Genomic DNA, 13,416 nt, shown 5'->3' on the forward strand with positions numbered 1-13,416 from the left:
ATGTGCACTTTAGAGCTCCATCTGCAGTGGGAAGCAGTGGGAACCCCATGTAGGGCTCTAGACTGTGGCCTTAAATCACAAAAGCAAAAAAGGAGCAATTTCAAAGCAAATGTCACTTACTTGGCCTTCATTTTGTCCAGCGCTTTGGTGAGCTTGTTAGCCAGTTTCCCTAGTCCTTTACCATATGTAATTTCCAAATCAGCCCTGTCAACAAAGTAACCAGGGATCATGATACATCCACATTTATCTTTACAACTTTGCTTATTTTGGAAAGCAGAATCAGGAACAAAAGGTCTCTTTCCCCTACACAGGAAAAGATGAGATCCTCATATCAACCTCAAGTCAAATTATGCTTTACACATGTCAGAGATTCTTCTAAGAAGAGACTACTGAAACCACAGCTTATATCCAGCAGAGGGATGGACCGATCTGTCAATTTGAGGTTTTCTCAGTGTCTTATTTTTCTAGTCTTAAATGTAGGTCTCCACATCCATTTGTGAGGGTTTTTTTTTAAAATACTTCATGAAATTCACCATCATTTTAGTGCCAATTTCTCCTCATTTGCACATTTTTGTATTTAATTCTGCCTAATATGTATTTTAATGTGTGTTTTTTACAAGAGATTTTCCCTAATATATAATGCATTTTTATATGTTGTTTTCACTAATATGGGCACATTTTACCCTATGCATTTTTGGCCACATTACTTGGCTGGTGAGCTGCCTTGCAAAAGTTGAAGAAGTGCATATGTCAACGGATGGCTGTGTTTCAGTTCACATAATGTTTTGGGAAGTGCAAGTTAAGTTGGGTCTTCTTCAAATGCAAGCTGAACCGAATTTCTCTCCCATCCATAATCCAGTGTCCAACATCCTCAAAACCACAACATGGCACATGGAGAGTCAGAGGGCAACATTGTCAGAGTTGTCTGCAGAGTGAAAAGGTCCTTTAAATAAGAACAAAACCACAGTCCAATCCACTTCCCGTGTAGCTTGGAAGAATTTGGTCACGTGTGCCTCTGAGCATATGGTGAGTGGTGGCAACACCTGCCATCTCCAAAGATGGAGAATTACATTTTTGTATGTTTGATGGTGTTTTTTATTTATTTATTTATTTATTAAATTTATTAGTTGCCTATCTGGCTGGTTGTCCAGTCACTCTGGGCGACCTCCTTACTTTGCTTCTTTTCTGTGTTACTACTGTTTCTACAGAGAATCTAACATAGAAAATTATATTTCTCTCATTATTCATCCTAGAAATCTGTGTCAAATATATTTTTATTAATTTCAAAGCCTTTTTATTGGTCAGCGTCATATGATGGTGCAGACAGCCTTTTGTGTTTCATATTGCATGTTATGTTCTGTTTCTATTTTGTGTGCATTAACAGTTGAATCTGAAACTGCAGTTTGATGTAAAATCAGACTGATTACAGTATATTGCTACTTAAGCAATGACTCTAGCTGTTGGAAAAAACAAACTTAGCCTGCCCAAGATGCATGTTTTCAACCTGCTTTGCTTAAACTGCTTCACTTAAGGAAAGGTGGGCATGGTCAATTAAAAACATAGAGCACACCTAGAATTTTGCTAGAATATATTTCACCCGCTGTTTTATCTTTTGCAAACTGAGACACTCCTCATGTCCATTGGAAACTATTCTGCAGAATAGTCAGTGCCATTATTCCACAATTGTTTTTGGAGTTTTTTTTAGTGTTGCAAAGTGTTGCTCTATTTCACATATTCACAGAAACAGAAGCAAAAGAAAATGATTTCCTATAGGAAACTTCACTGAAATTGTAAAGTAAATCAAACTTATTTAAAGTGAATATCTGAACTATACCAACTGTGTTTATATTGTTGCTTCCTCCCTGGTAAAACAAGATCAGCACAGCACATGTCTACTTTCTGTTATCTGAGCTGATTGCAGATGTTGCCACCACTCCCCATATGCTCAGAGGCATATTACCAAATTCTTCCAAGATACACAGGAAGTAGATTGGACTGGGAAAGACCAACCCAAATGGTGTTTGCAATTTGTAGGGCAGTCCAATATCTCAGAGAGGAGGTCAGGTCTCCTGCTCCCCTGGTGCATTCACTATAGTTGTCCAATTTCCCTGCTTTTTAAAGTTTGATAGAAATATCTGTTGGTAAGTCCTTAAACTGCAAGGTTTTTTTTTGCCTATTAACAAATTTCTCTGCTTTTTAATCTGGGAGGTAGGAAATATGATCCTGTCCAAGTTTGCTGAGAATGTATTTACCATTTGCATGCTTATTGAGTTCAATGGGATTTACTCCCCTGCAATCATGATAGGTGACACTGACCACAGGGGATGGGGAGGGGAGGAGGAAGAAGGGCAGGGATAGGAGAGAAGGAGGGAGGTGAGGAAGGGCAGAGAGGAGGAGGAGGATGGAAGCAGGTAAAAGGGGGAGGGGGAGGGGGAGAAGGGCAGGTTTGGTCATTTGCATGCCTATTGAGTTCAGTGGGATGCAATCATGCTTAGCATGTGTAAAACTGACCATGGGGAGGGAGGAAGAGGGGAACACCTGAAGTGGTCAAGAGAAGAGGAAGAAGGAAGGGGGGAGGGGAGGAAGAAGGAGGAAGGGAGAGGAGAGAGGAGTCTGATCATTTGCATGCTTGAGTTCAATGGGATTTAGTTACATGCAATCATGGGTAGGGTAGGTAAAACTGACCATGGGGGAGGAGAAGGGCGAGGGAGGAGGAGGGCGAAGGGAGGGGAGGAAGAGGGGGAAGGGGAGGGGGGAGGGGAGAGGGAGGAGGAGGGAAGGGGCAAAAGGGAGGTAATGAGACAGAGGAGGGGAGGGCAGGTTTGATCATTTACATGCTTATTGAGTTCAGTGTGATTTACTCCTGTGCAATCATGCTGCAGATAGGTGAAACAGACCTGGGGGAGTAGGGGGAAGGGGGGAGGGGAGGAGATTGGGTAAGTGGGTGGGCACTGGGTGGAGACGAAGCCCCTTTCCTTTCCAAAAGGAAAATATTGTGAACAGTAGCATTGTTTTTCAGTGTTTCCTCCACCTTTTTATTCTACAGCAGGCACATGTAGCCTCCCACCCAAATTTAAACCAAAGCTGTCCCTAGCCACATCCACACCAGACCTTTATTTCACTTTAGACAGTCATGGCTTCTCCCAAAGAATCCTGGGAAGTGTAGTTAGTGAAGGGTGCTGAGAGTTGCTAGGAGATGCCCTGTTCCACTCACAGAGCTTCAATGAGAGCTGTTGAACCACTCAGGCCACTGAATCTCTGTCAGAGGAACAGGAGTCTCCTCTCAATATCCTTCACAAACTACACCTCCAATTGTTAGTAGAACGCGAAAAATCCCTACTGACTATAGTATACAGCCACTCTTGTGGCTGTATAATCACTAAAATTATATGGGTGTTCAGAACAAGCCCTTACTCTTTTCTTTCAGTCTCTCAGCATCTGTGAGAATTGCTGTCCCTTTAAGGTGAGGGGTAATTGCTTGTTTGCCCTAGAGGAATTCTTTTTTTATTCGTCAAGCATTGTACTGGCTCCTCTGTCTCTTCCTCAAGGACTTCAAAGCCCTTACAGATAAGTAAGTGTCAGCTTGACAGGAGAACGGACGGAATGTGATATCCTCTTTTATCCATGAAGGAAGTACTCTATGTAATTCTTTCACGTTTTACTACCTATATGTGCGTCTTTGATGTTTATTATTTACTGTACCCAAAGTCCTATATAACACTGAGGAGTTCTAAATAAAGTTCTCCATCTGACCACAGCTGTCTCTCTCGGTTGGTTGGATGCAACCTTTGATCAAAACTCGTGTGTGAATGTTTCATTCCTAATCAAAATTCAGGGTCAATCCAGCTCCGTGCCTTACCTGGTGGAAGGAGGCATAGCAAGTTCTCATTTAGATCTCCCCCAACACCAGGATTCTTTGTGAGAAGCCATGTCTGTCTAAAGTGAAATAAAGGTCTAGTGTGGGTGTTGCCCCCTGATTAGGCAAGCCAAACAGCTGTGAGTCTGGCTTTTAGAACACTGACAGTTGGTTCTTACTGAACATGCCTGGGCTTATCATTGACTTTAATGTTAAATTTCTTAAATTAAATAAAAATTAGCTAGGCATTGTTTTTTAACCTTCAGAAGATGAAGGTCAGAGTATGGAGCAAGGTCAGTAATAGGACTGTGAACATGGCTGATTTTTAATTAATTTCAACAAATTATGAGAACACTGACAGAAAAAAGTCCAATGGGGGTCCAGTTTTTCTCTCTTTTTACATTTTCAACTCTCGATTCTCTCTGAGTGTTTTGTGTATTGCAATGAAAACTTAAGAGTGTTGTTAAGCAAGCGTTTCTGAGTAGAGGACTAAAAGTTTTGCAAGGTTTTGTTTTGAAATAAGGTTATAAGAAGCATCAGAATGGCATGAGGGTGTATTTTCAATTTAATATTGCTGAATGTGAAAAATCCATGCAGGCTATAGTCTACAGCCATTGTCTAGTGCTGAATGTTTTGATTTAAAAAACCAATGAGGAATCTTTTAAAGCCTTTTAAATATTATATGAAAATTGGAAAAGAGTGGGGAGCCAATGGTCACAGGCACTCTTGATTTTTCAAAACCAATTGTAGCTACCATCCCATGATCTGATTGTGCCTTTGCTCTGTATTTTAAAAAGCAGTCACATCTAGCGCTTGACCTAGCCCACCATTGCACTGTTTAGCAATAGTGATGCAAAATATTTCTTAAAGGATGTTCTTTATATTTGATTTGTAGCCCCTGATGAAAGCCTAGTTATAAGGCTGAAATGCGTTGGGTATTTTAAGAAGAATTTTTTTCTCTTTTAAAGAAAATAAACAAATAAATCTATACAGTTTGGAACTTCCCTCCTTGACATTCTGGGGACATCCCCTCTCTTTTTTTGACATCTAGCGCCTGACCTAGCCCACCATTGCACTGTTTAGCAATAGTGATGCAAAATATTTCTTAAAGGAGATAATCTTGCACATTTGTTTATAAAAACCTACACCTATCAGGAACTTGTATATTATAAAGATTTTTGCCCACTCTCAGTGGAGAACCATTCAAGGAACTATATAAAGAATTCCTTGAACCTGGTAGGTTTTTAATAGGATTTTGCCCCTTCTGCCTTAAAATTATACAATTTATTTCCTTTTGCAGACTTTTAGATTGCATTATTTACTGAAAGAAAAGCAGATCTTAACATTTTCAAAACTGCCAATATTTGGAGACCTGCAAGCAGCTCCCTGTATCTTGACAGCAATTATCTGCCATTTTGAGCATGTAGTCCTTGCTCATGCTGGTCCACAGTTCATGTCACTTAGCAGTGCTGTATTGAAACAGACATCACCTCTCGTAAGTGTTCTGCTAATGCACCATCATGAATCTGTTATGCACTGTGTGCCTTCAGCATTCATGTAATTTACATGACAAAATTAGTTTGCAATTCTCAGCAACTCCTGCTGGCTTTTACTAGAATCTGATTCACCAATCAATGCTCTTCAAATGTGGGGTGAGGCACGACAGGCATACAAGACAAACTGGAGAAGGCGTGCCACACAATTAAAAACAATAAGCACAAACTACAATCTGGTGTAGATATGCTGGATTAAGGTGAGAGGTACACATACACAAATGGATCTGTTCTGTTCATACATGTACTTAACTTGATCTCTTAACCCTTGATCACTCATCTGATGACTTGCAGTTGAATGTTTGAATGGATTCCAATGAAGTGCATTTTTTTAAGGTGAAATGAATATTGTATCTGTGCGGTGTCTAATCTGTGATAGATCATTCACATATGCAAGTTACAGACATCAACATGGGTAACCAACATGATGCCTGCAGACATCAGTGTGCCCACCAGGACCTTCTAAGTTGTCCACAAAAGATCTCAGTAAATCTCTTCAAAAACCCACAGTGCACAAGTAGGGATGAGGAAGAATATCCACTAAATCTTAGATTTATGGCTCCAATCCTTCCCTGCAGGGGTGGTAGACAGATTAAGATGGTCCGCCCCTGGAGACTAATGGAATCCATTGAATTCCTGAATGCCCTGGGGGAGTTCCCAGTAGATTGAGTAGGTGACCTTGTTGAAGCCTGTGTCACTGTGGAACAGCGAGACACATCGGGCTCTTGACACGGTTGCCCCTGAGCGCCCTTGCCAGCATTGTGGAGCCGGGATTGCAACTTAGTACACCAGTGAGCTAAGTGCAATGAAACAGGCTGGATGATGGCTAGAGGGCAAGTGGTGAAAGATGTGCTCTGAGGCTGATCGAGCATGAGTAAAACATCATAACCGTGCCTACTGTGTGGCGGTGAGGACAGCGAAGAAGGCTCACTTCTCTGCCGCCAAAGCATCCTCAAATGGAACTTTTCCGTATTGTCAGGGGTCTGTTGACATCAATTCCAGGAAATGGAGTTTTAAACCCTTTGGAGGCCCACTGTGAATTGTCTGCAAGGCACTTTAAGGGTAAAGTTGCTCGCCTCCATAGCAGTCTTGATGCCCCATCCACATCTACTGTAGTCCCCAATGAGGGGTCCAGTGCAACGTCTGCTATAACGTCTTGGGAACAGTTTCAGTTGATGAGGCCTGATGACGTAGACAAGGTGCTTGCGATGATGTGGCCAGCAATGTGTCCTCTCAACCCTTGCCCTTCTTGGCTTATTAAAGCTTGCTAAGGCGGTTTGACCGAGTGGATCCAGGGTGTGGTCAATGCATTGTTGCAGGAGGAAGTGGTTCCAGCCATCCTGTAAGAGGCAGTGATCCAACTGCTCCTGAAAAAGCCCACCCTGGACCCATTGGTCTATGACAATTACCGACCAGTTGCAAATACTCCCTTCTTAGGGAAAGTGATTGAGATGGTTGTGGCGCAGCAATTGCAAGTACTCTTGGATGAAACAAAGTATCTTGATCCATTCCAGTCTGGGTTCAGGTGTGGTTATTGGACTGAATCAGACTTGGTCGCCCTGATGGATGACCTTTATCAGGATAAGGATAGGGGGAGTGCGACCCTGTTACTCTTACTTGATCTCTCAGTGGCTTTTCATACAATTGACCATGGTCAATGATCCTTCTGGGCCAACTTGGTGAGATGGGTATCGGAGGCACTGTTTTACAGTGGTTCTGATCCTATCTCCAAGGTGGTTTTCAGAGAATAGCATTGGCTGGTTGTCTTTTAGCCCCCTGGCAGCTGTGCTGCGGGGTGCCGCAGGGTACCATCTTGTCCCCCATGCTGTTTAACATCTATATGAAGCCCTTGGGAGCAGTCATCAGGAGATTTGGGGTGAGGTGTCAGCAGTTCGCTGACAATATCCAGCTCTATTTCTCTATAACATCTGAATCAGGAAGAGGCTGTGCAAGCCCTGGACTGGTGCCTGGACTCAGTGGTGGGCTGGATGAGGGCCAATAAACTGAGTCTGAATCCTAGCAAGACAGAGGCACTATGGGTTGGTGGTTCCCAAGTTCAGATAATTGTCAGTTGCCTGCTTTGGATGGGGTCGTACTCCCTCTGAAAGAGCAGGACCATAGTCTGGGGTGCTCTTGGATCCATCTTTGTTGCTAAAGGCCCAGGTGACCTCAGTGGCTAGGAGTGCCTTTTACCAGCTTTGGCTAGTACGAACCCTGCAGCTGTTTCTGGACTAGGATAGCCTGACCACTGTTGTCCACACACTGGTAACCTCCAGGCTGGAACACTGTAATGCACTCTATGTGGGGCTGCCCTTGAGGTTGGTCCGGAAGCTGCAGCTGGTGCAAAATGCGACGGCGAAACTGCTCACTGAGGCAGGGTATCGCTAACATGTCGCCCCGCTGCGAAAGAATTGCACTGGCTGCCCATTTGCTACCGGGCCAAGTTCAAGGTTCTAGTTTTGGTGTACAAAGCCCTATACAGCTTGGGACCAGGATACCTGAAAGACCATCTTATCCCTTATATACTCAGTCGATCACTGGAGTCTGCAGGTGAGGGTCTCCTACAGATACCATCTTATCACAAGGTCTGTTCTGCACAACATAGGAATCGGACCTGTAGTGTGGCAGCAGTGCAGCACCGACCCTGTGGAACTCCCTATCTTTAAATATTAGACAGGTGCCATCCCTGTTATCTTTTTGGCGCCAATTGAAGACCTTCCCCTTTCAACAAGCCTTTTAAGTAGAGACCTTATCCCAGTCTGTGTCTGTGTTGGAATTGCTTTTTAATGTGTTTTTAAACCTTTTTTTTAAAAAAACCCAATATGTTTTTAACTTTTTTTTTAAAGATGTCTTTAAGGATGTTTTATTTTAATGTATTTTAAAGTCTGTTTTTGTGATGTTTTAAAGTGTTTTTAGTGCTTTTGTTTGCTGCCCTGGGCTCCTGCTGGAAGGAAGGGCGGGATATCAATCAATCAATCAATCAATTGGACTTAGTACCGGATTCCAACTGAATTCGACAGTCTGCTATCTTTTCAAACTGGCACTGATTTTTTGCATTGGGCTGCGGCTATAATCGGCATGGATTTTTTAAAAAAATTCCTCCTATTTTACGTCATTATCTTCGTGAATTCCTCAAAGTTGCTGCATTCATAACAGTGTATGTGTGATAACAATTGCCATTTGTCCATTATATATTATGAAAAAATGCATTATTATTGCTATTATAATGCAAAAAATATTGGCTGGCTGCCCTGCCCTAGGCTATGTATGTAATCAATGTCAAATCATCCTGCAATTTCGTGTTTTTCAAACAAGACAGCTCAGAGCATTCTGAATCTCCACCCTCTGGCACGGGAAACATTATGATGATGAGACACCTGCCCCTGCCCCGTTTTCATTGCTGCTGTCCTCAGCTTATCAGGGTCTCTCTCTCTCTCTCTGTGTGTGCGTGAGCTACATTTTGTAGTGGGTGGGTGGGTGGGTGTGGGTGTACATGTGTGTGAATAAAAATACAAGGTGGTACTAGTGGTGGTGCTGTGCTGCTGACAAACTAATTCAAGAATAGCGAAAGGGAGGGGAATCATTAAGCAGCACATCCATGAGCCGAAGGCAAGAGGCAGACTCAAAGGCAATTATCTGCCTCATTGATATGTAAATAGGGAAAAAAACCACATGGAACACTGTGATCATTCACATAAGCATTTACATTAAAAATTATGTTATTTTTTTTTGCCACAAACAAAATCAAACCGTAGATCAAATCACCAAAAAACCCAAACAGCGGATCAAATAGGCAAATGCCAAAACAAGCGGGAACAAAAAAAAGAGTGAATCAGGATTGAATGATGGATTATCAGAATATAAGCAGATCGGAACTAGGCAGCGAACCCCATCCCTATGCACAAGAGACTGTTTGTTCTTCCCGTTCAGTTCCTGCTTGCATTGTGCGTCCTTAAACATGCCCACCTTCATGGGATGCCAGAATGTGACTCCTACAATCCCTTCAATTCTGAGCAGAGGAGAGGTGCAAAGAGCTCCTCTCTATAAGCCAGTATGGCAATGGCTGATGAAGGTGCTTTTTCCCATTGATGGGGGGGGAGGTGCTCACTCCATTTTGTGGTCCTCTTTTTCTGCTTTCTTTTTCAGATGTGGGAGATTTTGTGTCTCTGCAACATCTCCATGGCCACCATTTCATTACTGACACTCATGACACTTTCTCAATATTCCAAATGTGCCACCTTCCCAAAAGGTTGGAGACCCTTGGATTAACTGAAGGGGCAGAAAGAAAATGTTCAGGGAAGGGCCATACCTTGGTAGTAGAGCACATACTTTGCAGGCAGAAGGTTCAGTCCTTGTAATCTCCAGGCACAAGGATCAAGGTAGCTGGTGATACAGCTCAATATGGGCTTAAGTTAAATGTACAGCCTGCTGACATCACTAAATATAGTCCATCTCATGAAAAATGTAGCATTTTATAATCCATGTATCATGAAAGTATTGATGATAGCCTAGCTTAAAAAAAAGAATGAAGCTTTTTGTGTGGCTGAATTTCATTATATTTAGGAAAGCATTACTGTCATAAAGGTGCCTCATAGAAAGGGAGCCCTGAGGTTTAAGATGCAAGTCAAATCTTCTGTGGAAGGGCAATTTCTCTTTAGAATGCACAGCTAATGAAATCTTCGCTGTCTACTCAAAATATCTGACAGTAAAATGAACTAAGTTTTCAGGATGAAATAACAAGTCACAGTTAAAAGCCTCCCCCTTGCTTCCCCTTGAGTAAAATGCATCTTAGCAAATCTTCTGAAACTCTGTGATTTTACAAAATCAGTAGCAATTGCAACAACAACGTGACTGTGAACTTGGGGCAGCTGAAGAGTTTGAACATTCAATTAATTTAAATGGGAAGTTATGCGCGTGCTTAAATGTGAAATCCAGTTGAACTCAAACACTGGATTATCTAATCTTTTGGGGTGTCAGCTCATGTTCCCTTCAGTGGTGTGGGATCTACTACAGCAAAACTGCTTTCCACATTGCTCCGTAATATTGGAAGTCCTCCAAGCCCAATTCCCTGCCCCTCTAAAGAATCCTTTTGTCAGAGAAGGGGCAGCTACTGAAAAGGCTCTGTAAGGGGGAAAAAAACCTGTGTTCAGGAGGAATGACTGGAGGTGGGCTGCTGCTGTTAATTTTTAAGATTGTATGAAAAAGTTTCACAATGGTTGGCCTTATAAAAGTCTACTCTAGTTATGTTTACATAAATAAATGGGTGTTTCTATATCAGATCTACAGGCAGGTACATGAATCACCAACTGAATGCTCCAGCGAAAGGGAACTCTGCTTTGGGACAAGAGAAAGCAATGGCAGTTCACAAATGCAGGCCTGGGTTCCTATTATATTCCACAGATGTAACAACTGGGTTTTAATTAAGGCACAGCCTCCAGGCCAACTGAATGCCGGCTCGGCTGGGAGCTGCACGCAGGGACTGGAAAGTAAAAGCTGGCCCCCACCGAGGAGTAAGCGCTCTCCATTGAGGTCCATTGCAATTAATTTTCTTAGGCTGACCTTTTTCCAGGCGTAACTTTGGCCTGTATTGGGACCTGCTCCCCTTCCACCAGGCAGGGCTTCCCTGGCAGACCCCTGGCTGAGCTGGCTGGGTCCTGGCTCTGCCATGGCTGAGTCGGGATGAGAGGCTTCTGCTAGCATAGCCTGGTGAAGCCACGACCCAGCCGGCTCAGCCAGGGGTCTGCCATATCTAACTCCCCTCAACCCAGCATAAATAGCAGTTGGATTGTGCCCTACGTTAGTTGCAGTTTGGGGCCATTGAAACCAAAATGAAAAGTTAGTCCTTCTGCTGATTTCGCTGGGATTAAAGTGAAAGCAACTTAGTTTGGATCCAACTCACAATGTACCAGAAACATAAGAACAAGCAGAACAAAGCACTACTGAAACAGCAGTCTGAGACCTAAGATCCCCTAAAAGGTCAGAATGAATAAAAAAAACTTTTTTCTGACCCCTAAAACAGATAGCATAGTAGGGCACCAGGTGGGCTTCTCTGGGTAGGGAGTCCGAAAAGCAGCACATCACAGTCCAAAACACTATTGTCCTGGTCACCACCTGCCTCACATCCAGTGCAATGAGAGCTGGAGAACAGCATTAGTAGATAACCTTAAAATCTGGGCTGGTTGATATGGAGATGGGCACAGCAATAACAAAGCACACCTCAAGTGTTGGGCTGCTTGAACTTGTCAAAGTTGCATCCTGAGCAGAGTGTAACATCACCACCCCCAGTTGATATATACAAGTATCTGGACATGCCTTGTTATAAATTCTAAATTGGGTACTTGCACTGGATCCAAGATTACATCCATAGACTGTGGATTCTAAGGCTGTAGTTCTAAACATCCTTACTAGAGAGCAAGTCTCACTGAGCTCAAATGGGACTTCTCCTTAAGTATACTTAGAATTACAATGTCACTGTCTCACCATTGAGCTGAGACCAGACCTTTCTGGCACATGCTCTGAGCTCATGCAGATAGATATTTTAAAGTGAGCTCATGAGTGCCTTTACATAGAAACATTTCTCGTTGATTACAAGACTTCTGTGAACAGGATCCTAGATTTCTATCCATTTCTATTAACAGGTGGAGCTCTGAAAAATGGTGCCAATGGGTGATTGCCACAGAAGATTTCCACATGTAGGCTCTGAAAAGGCTGCCTCTGAACTCTGAGGATTATATAAAAACCAGTACCAAGTTTGGTGCCAAAAGAGTTTCAGGAGTTCACATGGTTATGCCTTCAGAATTAAATTTGTGGATACATATCATCAGTGTTCAAACAACAGGCTTGGGTGTGTGTGGATACCTTGCCCCATTTGTTACGACCTACTTAGCTACCGATTTTAGAAGGCTGTGGGGGGCTCCTTTTGGCTAAAAAGGAAAGAATTGAAGAATGGGGCTGGTAGATTGTTATGAGAAGCTCAGTGCAAATGGAACTCTACACATGCCCCAGAATTACATTTTTATTTTGGTTTGCTCAGAGCAATGAGCGTAGTGCCATTGCAAAGAAATCAGAGGAAATGGTGTAAGTTCAAGATAAGTAGACTCTTATCAGGAAAAACTCTAGTGTTTCCTGCCAAATATCCTCTCCATAGTTGTTGATGCACAGGAGAATTTCTTCGCATTAACCAGTCTACATAATAGATGAGTGCAAGCCTAATTAGTCCCTGGAACCTCTGCCTTTTCTAATGCAAGTAGACACCTTTTTTAGGACTAATTAGTCATGGGACAGTGACAGTAAGGCACCTTCTCCCAGTAACTGGATGAAGCCTACATTTACACTTCCTGTGAAACCTTTCCCCATGAGGGAAAGTCACCTGGCTGGGAGTTCTAATTGGCCAGAGACCCTTTGGGAACATTTTGCCACTATGGAGTAGGAAACCTGTGTTGATATTCTGTAACGGCCCAGTTCCTGCGTGCCTTAACATTTAATGCCCCTTCCATCCAGCTCTATCATTAATGAGATCACTCTTTGTGTTAAGAGCTAATACCCCCAAAGGAAGACTTTGTCCCATAACTGGGCAATTCCCAGTCTCCATTGTGTTCAGCTCTTTGGGATCATCCAGGAGCAGCTCCACATCACTCTTTTTCAAGCCTGCTCCAACACCATAGATGCTGGCAGGAGCAAGGCTTCTTCATCAGCTTCGTTACACTCACTACCTTTGCCTTCTTCCCTATATCCCTGCTTCTTGGCCATACTTGTTCCTTTTCTTTTGGGTTAATCAGGACTCTTGTGGGAAACAGAAACCAATATTACCCTGGATTTTTTGTCTATTTTTGAACCATTTTTTCAGGATTAAAAGGAATCCAGGATGGAATCAGACTTTGCACTCTGTGGCTGAAATGGGATGACTGAAAATAGGTAAGCCCTCAAAAGTCATTCTTGTGCTGAGTCAGCTAGTTACCTCTGCATACTGGGAAGACCCACCACCCATTTTTCAAGCCTTTGCCAGTA

The 13,416-nt window shown here is 42.8% G+C and overlaps 1 protein-coding gene across 1 annotated transcript in view; it reads right to left on the reverse strand.

The window, feature by feature from the left end:
- The window catches only part of NOSTRIN (nitric oxide synthase trafficking), a 52,585-nt gene that overhangs the window by 33,887 nt on the left and 5,282 nt on the right, over positions 1–13,416 (reverse strand). The window contains exon 3 of the mRNA XM_061608577.1: positions 121–204. Within this exon, the coding sequence (XP_061464561.1) occupies positions 121–204 (84 nt within the window). The remainder of the gene's footprint in view (positions 1–120; positions 205–13,416) is intronic.

This window comes from Rhineura floridana, chromosome 2, assembly GCF_030035675.1.
Source record: "Rhineura floridana isolate rRhiFlo1 chromosome 2, rRhiFlo1.hap2, whole genome shotgun sequence".
Taxonomy (NCBI): domain Eukaryota; kingdom Metazoa; phylum Chordata; class Lepidosauria; order Squamata; family Rhineuridae; genus Rhineura; species Rhineura floridana.